The sequence below is a fragment of the Sycon ciliatum genome, chromosome 2 (assembly GCF_964019385.1).
Source record: "Sycon ciliatum chromosome 2, ocSycCili1.1, whole genome shotgun sequence".
Lineage (NCBI taxonomy): Eukaryota > Metazoa > Porifera > Calcarea > Leucosolenida > Sycettidae > Sycon > Sycon ciliatum.
Genome location: NC_088644.1, coordinates 13,893,136 through 13,905,072, shown reverse-complemented (window position 1 = coordinate 13,905,072; position 11,937 = coordinate 13,893,136). Strand labels below are relative to the sequence as shown.

General features: G+C 46.8%; 1 protein-coding gene across 1 annotated transcript; it reads right to left on the bottom strand.

The window, feature by feature from the left end:
* Positions 1-2,776: 2,776 nt before the first annotated feature.
* Positions 2,777-11,052, bottom strand: LOC135808848 (endoplasmin-like). Its single transcript, XM_065322079.1, has 14 exons — positions 10,920-11,052; positions 10,697-10,799; positions 10,474-10,492; positions 9,906-10,028; positions 8,506-9,245; positions 8,218-8,272; positions 7,514-7,651; positions 6,197-6,924; positions 5,762-5,821; positions 5,487-5,565; positions 5,226-5,309; positions 5,018-5,089; positions 4,128-4,235; positions 2,777-3,199 (listed from the first exon to the last, which is right to left on the bottom strand). The coding sequence occupies exons 1-14, from the start codon at positions 10,966-10,968 to the stop codon at positions 3,152-3,154; spliced, it is 2,406 nt and encodes an 801-aa protein (XP_065178151.1). The 5' UTR covers positions 10,969-11,052; the 3' UTR covers positions 2,777-3,151.
* Positions 11,053-11,937: the final 885 nt, after the last annotated feature.

Here is an 11,937-nt window from a genome sequence, read left to right as displayed (position 1 = left end):
TTTCGCAGCGATCAGTGCAGCAACACATCATTATGCACATACATGTACTGGTGGTCATTAGCGGGTGTTCCACTTCCAGTACAGTTACAGCGATCGAGTAGAGTAGCTGCCACCGTACCGGGAACGACGCGGAATCGAGGCGTATGTCTGATTTGTAGATCTACCATGCGTAGACCCAGGTGCTCGAAGTCCGTACAATTTTACAGTGTGTGTTTGCCGAGCTGAAACTCACACTAGCAATGATCACTTGCCAGAATCCTGCTCGTGGATGGAAGGTATCTTGTCCAAGTTTGTTCTGAGGCCAGGCTCGATTGAACCAGGCCATCTTTCGATCCGATCTGTTTCTCTGGAGTTCGCTCATTTTTCTAATCAAATTTTGGTGTCGCAGAGGGTACTCTAAGTCCGTACTGATCAGAGGTGACTCGAAATACACACATATTTCTGCTAATTGCTAACTTGCAATCCCTCGGTTACGACGAAAGCACCGAAGGGATATGTGTGGCATGTGCCTCCACCAGTATTTCTTGCAAAAGCGTAGTTTGTTGCCGAAATGCAAGCTGTTTTTAGTCGGCTCAGAGAAGAAGCAGCTGCGCTGTGAAAACCGCGGGAAACAGTGGTGGAGATGCCAGGAGTGTCAACCTTTCTGCAAGGATTGGTGGTTCTCTGTAAATTCTTCTCCTCTGGCCATTGTCAGCTCTAAGCTGGCTCTTGATGATTGAGTGAAGGTCTGTTTGACGCTGTGTCCGTTCGAAATCGGTCTTGGCAAAGTTGATTTTTGCATGAAATCTAACCCAATTTGTATTTCGTATGGACACTCGAAAACCCACTCCCGTGGTATGGGACTTCTGCTTATCGTAGATCCCTGAAAATTGGTACGCGAGGAGAACATACCACACTGTCCCCTCCATAAAATATTTGAGTCGAATACAATAACAGAACATGAAATTATGGGCGTACGAACTTAGGATACCATGTACGGACTTCGAGCACCTGGGTCTACCAGGGAGTAGTACAATCAACTTCGCTTATAACGACATTCGGCGGGGCATCAAAAAAGTGTCCTTATTCGCGAAGTGTCGTTATACCCGAAGTCTCATTATGTATTTACCGGTAAGTACTTTGCTCTGGGAATGGACATTCTGTCGTTATTCGCGAATTGTCGTTATATCCGCAGTCGTTATTACCATGATTAATACTAAGCGAAGTTAGTTGACTGTATACTGCATTTTGTGACCCCTTGGCCTTGCAACCTGAGGATCAAGCTTGATCAGCTGATGAGTGATGTGCAGTTCAGCAGGGAGTCGTAAAAATGCTACCGCAGTACCGGGTAAACTACCACGCACTTGACTACATCCTCGCTAGCTAACTCAACCATCCATGCATGCCGCCGCACCACACAGCCCAAACTACAACTGTTACAACCAAGAGTACATAAAGGTTTATGTACTCTTGTTAAATAATAATTACAACCAAGAGTACATAAACCTTTTGGTTTATGTACTCTTGTTACAACTAATACTAATAGTAATACAAGTGCCATAGCAGGCCCATGCTCCATAGACAAACCAGGGAGTAGTAAAATACCGGTATTTTACTACTCCCTGGTCACACGTAACCCCCCCCCCCCCCCTAGGTGGTCCCTGAGGCCTTGTGCCCTTTTGTGGGGGGTAGTAGTAGTAGTAGTAGTAGTAGTAGTAGTAGTAGTAGTAGTAGTAGTAGTAGTAGTAGTAGTAGTAGTAGTAGTAGTATTAGTACTACTACTCTCATTCTCCAGATCTTGAGTCTTGGTTCACCAGGGAGTTGTCTAGACAACTCCCTGGTGAACCATGTCCATGGTGAACTGAAGGAGGGAGAGATTCGGGGATATGGGTGCCACCAAGAGTACATAACCCAGTTTATCTACTCTTGGTGCCACCAAGAGTAGATAACCCAAAATGTACTCTTGGTGCCACCAAGACTGGGCAAGAGTATATACACCCCGCCCCAAGAGTGTGCAACTCCAGCTAGGTCTGGGGGTTATGTACTCTTGATGCCACTTACATGTACCGTACTTCCGTGGAAACATAAAAAATTGACTCAACGCCAAGATCACTCAGGTATTATTACTGAAAGGAAACTACATGTACACCAAATCCACCATACACAACAGTGAAGGCAAAACCCAGGATGCTTTGTGTGCGAAATGCTTCACTGAATGCAAGAAATTTCAAGATAAGTTCCAGCTCCCCCACCCCACGCACACACTACATTGTCACATAGCACAACTCAACCATTCGCTACCCTGTTACACTGTATTGAGCACTCCTATTCTTATTGATCCTGCTCGTTTGGTCTCGCGAATCCAAATAAAATCAATCAATCAATCAACAACTACTGAAGTATGTGTATGAAAAAGCATTTCAAATCCTCCCCATTTTTCAGCCGGAGTCTGACAGCACAGTAGATCGGGTCGTGCCGCCGCGGAGAACGTGGAGCCAGGCCCAAGATTACAAGGCAAGAAGCCCGTGCATACAGTTACAGCGGGAGTAGTTACATGTGCTTGGATCCATACAAAAACTGGATCCAAGTGGATCCAGTTTTTGAATTTTTGAAATTGTTGCTATGCTGTGACGTAGCACTTTCAAGCCCTATTTGACAGGAGCAGATCAACGGTATCGGTACCGGAGTTGCACTGTTTAGGGGTTCTGTATTTGGAGTACTTTTGGTAGCTTACCAGCTGAGTGGCCCACAGAGAGACACCCATTATTCAGCACGCACCAACAGCCCACCAAATTCATAAGACGAGATCAACACCTCACAAGTATAGAGAAAACCAGCAGGGGGTCACAGGCCAAGCAGAGCAGCAGGACATGTACAGCAGTAGCAGTAGCAATAGCAGCAGTATGACAGCAATGGTACACAACTCTATTATTGCATTTTGGGACTCTGTCCAGATAGGCAATTGCGTGTGCTTGTGACTACGAGAGACTGAGAGATAGCTAGCTGCTCTCTTGCGCTACCTGCAGCATGTACCAAACATGCTGGGACAGAAACTAAAGCGGATGCATGATTAATGTTTCCAATGTAATCGTAAATTGATGCCGGTCTGCTACTGTCAAAAATGGGCCTTTGAGATAATTATGTAAAAAAAAAAAGTGAGTGGGGAAAGCGCTTACAACTCCTCCTTGGCAGCGGTCTCCTCCTCGGGAGCAGCATCAGCCTGAAAGAAGAAAAGAGGTCAGAACACCACAGAACATCATTGGAATAGTGAAACCCCGAGACACGTAAACACGACAATGAATTTCATGCGTGGACCCACTGCCAAAAGGGGTTTGAACGGGTTAACGCCAAGAAAGTTCATGAACTCACCAAACAACGCGGGCTATAGGGAAATACACTGAGGTCATCTGGTTCATTTTTCCTTCACAACTAACTGAACTAGGGATCTCAGCGTGTGCAATGCGCAGGGTGTTTGCGCATACATTGGGTCATCGAGTTTCGAGTGCAGCTCGCGGACACAGCTACAAAATGGCGATGGTTGATTTTAGGAAAAAAAGATGGTTACGATAGACACTAGCGTAATAATCTTCATCATCGTTCGAACACATGGTGATTCCCGGCAAAGGACAGCGTGGCCAAGGCGATATCGCCTCGGTCAATTATCCTATAATTTGCCATGCGGCAAGAGCCCACTTCAGAGAAAAATAGATGTTTTCCCGGGTTAGATTGTCCTAACTTTTTCAGTGCATCAGCCATCGTGAGCATTGCCACCATTATCACTCAGAGAGAAGACATTGCGCTCAGAAGAAGAGGTGTTCACGCTACATCCAAGAGTGAAAAATTGTGCTCTTTGACACTCCATAGTTCCTCTGAGAGATAGGTAGCTTGGAGATGGCTGTAGAACGTGCTTTCCTGGACGCAACATTCAGCCATTTCTACCGTCTTCGTCAACTTGATTTATTTCGAAAAAATGTTCTTTTTCATGGCTTCTGCACTGGACGTGTTTGTGATCGAAAATCTCACCTGCGCAGTTCACACGCTGAGATCCCTAACGGAACCCATGTAATAGAAACCGGAAAAGCCCCCATCAATGCTGTGCCCAGTGCCAAGCCGGAACGGATTGAATACTGAAACGCTTGTAAACTAACCTCGGTGGTGGTTGTCTCCTCCTCCTCCTCAGCAGCAACCTCCTCCTCCTCAGCAACCTCCTCTTCTTCAATTACTTCTTCCTCATCCTCATCTGCAACCTCCTCGATCTGAAATCAAGATGCATACAAACCCCACAATATGAAATGTACTCATACAAATGACGGAGGAATGAAAAAGCAAAACAGGGGCAATAGAAAAGATCCGCACTGTACTGCAACGAGTTCTGCACGTCATGTGTGCAATGATTTACCCTATCAGCGCCTTGCAGAGTGTACATTTCACAACTGGTACCATAGGAAATCAATAGCAAGAACGCACAACACCAAAAGTATGCAACTCTGATCTCCGGTCTGTATGTGTACGACATGGCAGATGCGAAGGCAGTGCCTGTACGCGACGTTAGAAAACGTATTTGGGCTGTTGGGAAATAGTTATAGCAAATCCAATACAGTAACGGAGTAACAGCCCAGCCGAGTCCTTAGTTGGTTGGCAGCTCACTCTACATACGGAAACACTCACGAACTCTAGGGGGCATGACTCTCCATACTAGCTAGAGTGTCCCAAAGCACATTTATTGGGCAGTACATATATATGTGCCTCCATGCGCATTGCTTGCTGGCCAGGGAAACATGGCTATCACTCATAGTGAAAATACAGTCAAACCTCGCTTATCTGGATCCCTCACCATCCGGAAGAAAATCGTTGGTTACCGCTTTACAGCATATGTCATGCATACATACAGTATGTGTGTTCAATTATCCGGGTCACTCGCCTATCCGGATATTTTTTTGTCGAAAACGGATGTGTGCGGTTAAGCGAGGTCTGACTGTAATGCAATGGGGAATGGTACTGACTTGGGACCACAGGCCAACAGCATAAATGAACATACCTGAGCATCCTCGGCAACACCAGCGCTCACACGGAGCATGCGCTCGATACGAGAAGCAAAGGAGACGGTGTCCTATGAAGGAAGGAGAAGTCGTCAAAACAAGAATCAGGATATGAAAAGCAACACGCCACGATCATCACCGTTCATGTTACAGATCAACTCTCGGAGAAACTGCACTCGATATCCATAATGTATATTGGTCACTTACAGGGACAGTGAAGCCAGAGCGAAGGATGGAAGTCTCGTACAAGACAATGGCAAGGTCGCTGGTGCGCTCAGACTCTGGATCCTCCTAAGAAAGACACAGGTTGGAAATGTTGGAAAAGAAGAAAACATTCATTAAACACATCGCATCAACAGACCAGTAAATGAAGGCTTCAGACATCCACACGCCCCGTGTTGGTACATGAGCCCTTTGGTGAGTGCAGACAATACATGTACAGCAAACAGACATAGCGCACAGCCGTACCTCAACGCTGGTCAGGAGAGTCTTGACAAGAGGATGGTATGGGTTGATCTCGAAGATCTTCTTCTGCTCGAACATATGCCTGTGGAGCAAAAACAACAATAACAGCAACAATTCAGTTGCGGCTGATTTTGTCAAACATAAAGCAATTTCAGACCACACGCAACACTACGTACGATCACCATAATTCTGAACTAAATCATACAGGAATAAAGTGAACCTTTTCTTCTAGAAGGAGTAACACACAATAGCAAAGGAGACAACTGGATGATTCTTACGAGTCACGGTTCTGGCGGTGCACACCCTGGGCACGCATGATACGGTCCATGTTTCCTGACCTGAATACAGGAGGAGCGAGAAAACAGCAAAAGCGAAACAGGTACATTAGAACAGCAGTTCTCCTTTTGGAACATAACTTGTGAACTTGTGTGCTATATCACAGACAAAAAATACAACCACAAGAAACTACAAACCTATCTCGCTGGCATTCAATAAAATATGATACTGCATTGCCTCATAATTATAGAAGGCCGTTTCAAACATAGGCCTGATTTTGCAAGGTGGAGTTGCAGTGCATATGGCTGGCCGTTACTAGCCCTCATATCTGATCCTACAGGAGTAACCTCTGCTACAATAACAAATGCACATTATGGCATGAGCACCTGTTTATATGGCAGGGTCATGGCCATGGCTGAGTTGAGAAAAGTACTTACCATCCCCACTGGTTGGCAACAAGGGCACAAGGAGACTCATGGAGACGCTGGCTGACAACAACCTTCTCGATCTTGTCCTTGAGAGCATTCTTCTCGAGGAAAGTGACAAGAGGCTTGAACTTGGTTGTGAGTGCCTCGACACGCTGCTTCTTCTTGTCGTTGTTGTCACCAATGACGAGACCGTCCTTGGCAGCATTCTGGAACTTCTTGCCGTCAAACTCTGCAACTTGCTGGAGAGTGTACTCGTCAATGGGGTCAATCAGATATAGGACTTCGTATCCCTTCTTCAAGAGCTGTTCAACGAATGGGGAACTCTTGGCCTCCTCAACATTGGCAGCAGCCATGAAGTAGATGTACTCCTGTTTCTCCTGCATACGCTCCTGGTATTCGGTCAGGGATGTCATCTCAGTACCGTTGGAGGAGTGGAAGCGGAGAAGCTTGGCAAGGCGAGAGCGGTTGCTGTGATCGTCGATGATGCCCATCTTGAGGCTCTGGCCGAACTGCTGGAAGAAGTGCATGTACTTGTCAGCGGGGATCTTCTTGATCATGTCCAGGGCCTTGCGGACCAGCTTCTTGCGGATGACCTTGAGCAGCTTGTGCTGTTGCAAGTTCTCACGGGAAACGTTCAGGGGCAGATCATCAGAGTCGACAACACCACGGATGAACTCCAGGTACTTGGGCATCAGGTCGGTGAGCTCGTCAGTGATGAAGACGCGACGCACATAAAGCTGCAAGGTAGGAAGTAGAAGATGGAGAATAAGCGTTTCTTAGACACGGTCTACCCAACGTCAATCAAATTATCCAGTCCAAATGAACAGCAAATCTCAGAAAAGTCGGAGAACTGGTATTATATCGTCTCTGAAATTTTAGGAGATTCTTCAAGCTCTCCACGCTGAAGGTGGTTGAAACTTGGAGATTCCTGCACCCGTGCATACGAACTACTGCTAAAGTCACGTGTGGATCTTGAGCGCTTTTTTGCTACGGGTTTATATGCACAGGGCATACTACAGTGCTGGCAACTGAAATGTGACCCCCTTGGCGGCGCGCCGCGCCGCCAAGGGGGTCACATTTCAGTTGCCAGCACTGTACATTCATGTCACTCGAGACCCGTTGGTGCTTTGCATGTGCAAAGGATCTCCGAATTCTTAGAGACCCGTTCCTAAATTATTCCAGGAGGAACTTCTCCTAGGCCAGAGAAAAATAGAAAGCACCCATAAATATTCAAACACTGTTCATCTTTATCCAATGCCAAGTGCTATTAACAGAAAATAAAAATGTCTTCTGCAAATGAAATAGAAAGAACACAAAGGCAATTACCTTGATGTTGCGTGAGATAGGGTCACGGGAGTGAGAGTCGTAGTCCCTGGGGGCATCCTTGGGGATGAAGAGCACGCTGCGGAAAGAGACCTCACCCTCAGCAACAAAGTGCATGTGTGCGCCCTGCTCTTCCTTGTCCTATTATAGGAGCAGAACATGCACAAAGCAAACATGTGTACATCTACTACTAGTATAAGAACAGGCAATGAACGTGCATCATGTAAAAAATAAAATAAATTCGACGGGGTTCGCGTACCGGGCAGGTCAAGAACAAGGAGTCGTACAACTCCCTGGTCAATAACCACCTTTCCGCTTCCGTGGGACGCCACCACCCCATGATCAGGCGTCAGATGCGGCTCCTAAACGGTGGGGGAGGATAGATCAGATCCACCAACCAGAGGGCAAAGGCCTCGATCCCATTTGCCACATCCATGTATTACTCATGCCAGGCCACGAGTTCCCAATTAACTGTGGGTCGCAGCACGGTTGGAAAAAATCCTGCAAAAAACGTGCATCATGTGCAGCACAGTAAAGTAAAGATGAGCCGGTCATGCCGGATTGCTATCAGTCACTCTTTTGGCATATAAGCAATACTGTGTGAAAAAACCCCAGGTACATTTACTGCAACACAGAAGAGCAAGATGGAACTGGAGTGAAATATACGGTAAATTGAGAGTTTCATGTGATACTCTAGTGTAATTTACCTTGGTGAAGGACTTGTAGAAGTTGGTGTACTCCTCGTCGGAGACATCTCGGGGGCTGTGCAAAAGGGAAGAAGAACGAAGTCGAAACAAATGAGCAGTGAGCCAAGATGAAAGGTCCGTAACCAGAGCAATGTTGTAAAATAAAATCTGAGACACAATCCTAGGAAACCGTGTTAGCAAGGTGGCAAACATGGAAAACATATCCAATGGAAATAATGAGCGGGTGGTGCTTCAGAAAAAAATGCAGCATTAAAACAGATCACAGGCATAGCCAACATGCTCACTTACTTGCGAGTCCACAGTGGCTTGCTGGCATTCATCTTCTCCCAGTCCCAGACAGTCTTCTCAACCTTCTCAGTCTTGGGAGAGTCCTCCTTCTTGGCCTCCTCAACACTGCCCTCCTCGTCAGAGTCCGCAGTGGCTGGGGTCTCGTCTTCATCCTCAATGATAGGCTCCTCGACTTCAATGGTTTTGCTAGTCCACAAGAAAATGGGGAAGTTGATGAACTGGCTGTACTTGCCAATCAAGTTCTTCAGGGTATCCTGCTCGACGAAGTCATATGCCTCCTCCTTCAGGTACAGACTGACACAGGTGCCACGGCCAAGGGTGTTGCCACGGGGGTCGCGGCTCACGGTGAACTCACCGGCATTCGATTCCCAGATGTATTGGTCATCATCGTTGTTCTTGCTGGTGACGATAACGGTGTCGGCGACGAGGAAAGCAGAGTAGAAACCAACTCCGAACTGTCCAATGAGGTCGCTCTGCGAGCCCTCGTTTTGGTTCTCGCCCATCTTAGCGACAAACTCGCTGGTGCCAGACTTGGCAATTGTTCCCAGGTTGTTGACAAGGTCCTTCTTGGTCATACCGATACCAGTGTCGGTGATGTGCAAGATGTGGTTCTCCTTGTCGGCCTTGATGCGGATAGTGGTCTCGGGCTGCGAGTCCATCTGGTTCTTGTCGGTCAGGGACAGGAAGCGGATCTTGTCCAGAGCATCGGAAGAGTTAGAAATCAACTCTCTCAAGAAGATCTACACAATACAAACACACGCACAAACACACACACACACACACACACACATATAGCACATGCTCACATCATTCCCTTCTGCAAGTAGCCCCATACTGAGACGATAAAGTAAACATCCAAACATTCTTGTTCACGCAGCAAGGAATGACCAGCGTGTATTGCCAAATCTTGTGTGAAATACAAGATTATCATCTCTGCAATCGCGTTGCATGAAACATTCTGGCTGCATCAGCACTCTTGAAATACAAACTAATGCGGCACCCCTTGTCCATACCTCATTTGGCCCAGTGTTGAACTCCCCTTGTGCTAGATATAGTTGCCAAGCTAGCTGCCCTTAGCGATAAGTGTATTCCTGGAAGTTTCTTCACTCTTTCCCCCCAGGGATTGGCAAACTCCATTGCAGCCATTACACATGACTTCTGATGAATCTCTACACTGTAGAGATCACCAAAATGAAGAAATTCTCGAAACTTAATTCCAGACACAGACTGGCTTCATCTTGTCATGACGAAGCCAGTCAAATTATCAATGCATAGGGGCCTAGTTTGAATGTGCTGAAGAGCATGTCAGTGATCTCTGCTGGATTACGCACCCACTACATAATTCATCTACGCATTGATTATGATGCCCAGAGGATCTTATTTCAACTCCAAATACCTACCTCCTTGTTGCGGTAAAGTGAGTTGATAATGAGCTTCATCATGCGGCTCACTTCAGCCTCAAAAGCATGCTTCTCGGACTGATCACGGAGTTCCTTGATCTGGGAAACGTTGAGGCCATCGAGCTACACAGCACCAAAAAACGAGAAAACAATACAAAGGTGAAAGTATGCCTACACCCCACAGTTTGAGGTTGGGATACCTCTGAAGGTCCTTGTGAGAGGTCTGCTGATTCTTTTTAAACACAATTTTCAACTGCATGATTTGGTTACTTTCAAAAGAGGATCACTCCTGAAAAAGGTCCTGTCACAATGTAGAGTATCGTGTGTTTTGCATTGGTACTTTGAACCCATTGTACAAATCAGATGCTTACAAAGTGGAGTGAGATAGTGAATCCCGGCCCCAAGTCATGTAGTTCTCACATAGTTATTATGATAATTATTACCAGGCATATTTATTAGTAATTATTACATAATGTCAACGTCCATACACCCAATACAGCTATGGATGAAAGCCTGATAAAAGGTCATAAGAATCAAGACGTCTTCCTGGATGGAGCTCAATGCCTACCTTGATGCGCTCTTCATCTCTGTTGGGTACGATGAAACAGAACGACGAAGGATGAGGCAGCAGCAGTGGCAGCAGCAATAGCAGCGATGGGAAACACATGGAAACAAAGGATAAACTTAGTGATTGCAATGCTTTGTGAACATGTGAACCACACGTCACACATAGTCATTCGTCGCGTTCTCTCGTACAATCTCCAACATGCGGTTTTGCACGAGCGGCATACCTGGCAACAACTTCATCATCGGTGGCCGAGCCCTGGTGGCTCTTTCCCAAGTTCTGCTCAGCAGTAGGTGCTGGAGTGTCCTCGGCAGCAGCCCGGCAAAGGCCTGCGGTAAAAAACACGTCATCACAAAGGATAGACATGCAAAGTTTTGGAATCCAGGAACTAAGCTTACTTGTTCCAGTCCATCAGTGGGAGAAACCACCTTCAGCTTTCCAACACTCACCTACGCCTGCCAAAAGGCAGATAGCCAAAAGAAAAGAAAGGCGGCACATCCTACAGGAAGGCGAGGAGAACTCTCTTGTCTCGCACACACACTCCCAAACCAAGCCTATTGAATTTTTCCTAGAGTACAAAGCCGGAGCAATGTGGTTGGCACACTTGTACTTTCACTTTTGGGCTAGCACGACGTGTCAGCTAAGTTGGCGAGCTGTGATTGGCTGATTAACTGTCCACGTGACCAAAAAAGATCCACGTGTGCCATGGCATGGGCATGGTACAAAGATCCACGTGTGCCATGGCATATGCGCATGGGCATGGTACATTTGTCTCTTCTGGTCCAGGTTCCGGATCCGGTATCCAGCACATGTAGTAGCTGACGTTCAGTTGTATTGCCAGCGCAAGTGGTTACTGCATCATGCCTGCGTCTTGTAGCAGGATCAGCCAGCCATTTCAGGATCCAGTTGAGGCTACTGGCCGAGCTAGCTGGGCTGCTTGACCATTATTATTTTTAGATACTGGATACTGAGGTAGAGGCTTATCCGGTCTATTCGGAGAGGCTGGAAGCAAATCTACTTCGAATCCGGAGTGGCAATCCGACTTCCACCAGCGCAGCTCCACGGTATGTTGTACCGGCACTGGCTAGAAGGAAGGCCCGGTTTGTTGACCATGGTTGACAGTTAGGACCAGGGAGTCGTATTTTACGACTCCTGGTTAGGACCAGGGTGTAGTACAATGTACTACTCCCTGGTTAGGCCAAGTAAAAAAAATTGGCAGTCTGGAATTATCACGGTAGATCTACCTGGTATAAACTATCAAGCAAGGCTTACACCATACATGCACATGCACTACTCCTACACACACGTCTACAGGCATGCACCTGGACTGGTGGCGGGCATGGTTTGCGCAGGTGTGGGTCTGTTCAACAAACTCGATCTGCTGTACTCAATGCCGAAGGGCGGGGCTAGTTCCAACAGAACAAGAGGATGAAGCACGTGTTTTACGCAGTGATCATGGTCGCGCTT

Coding starts and splice junctions, on each gene's coding strand:
- LOC135808848 (XM_065322079.1), bottom strand. CDS start 10,968: ATGTGCCGCCTTTCTTTTCTTTTGGCTATCTGCCTTTTGGCAGGCGTA. Junction 7,652..8,217: donor TCTACAAGTCCTTCACCAAG/GTAAATTACACT, acceptor CTCCTATAATAG/GACAAGGAAGAGCAGGGCGC. Junction 5,090..5,225: donor GCTCTGGCTTCACTGTCCCT/GTAAGTGACCAA, acceptor CTTCCTTCATAG/GACACCGTCTCCTTTGCTTC.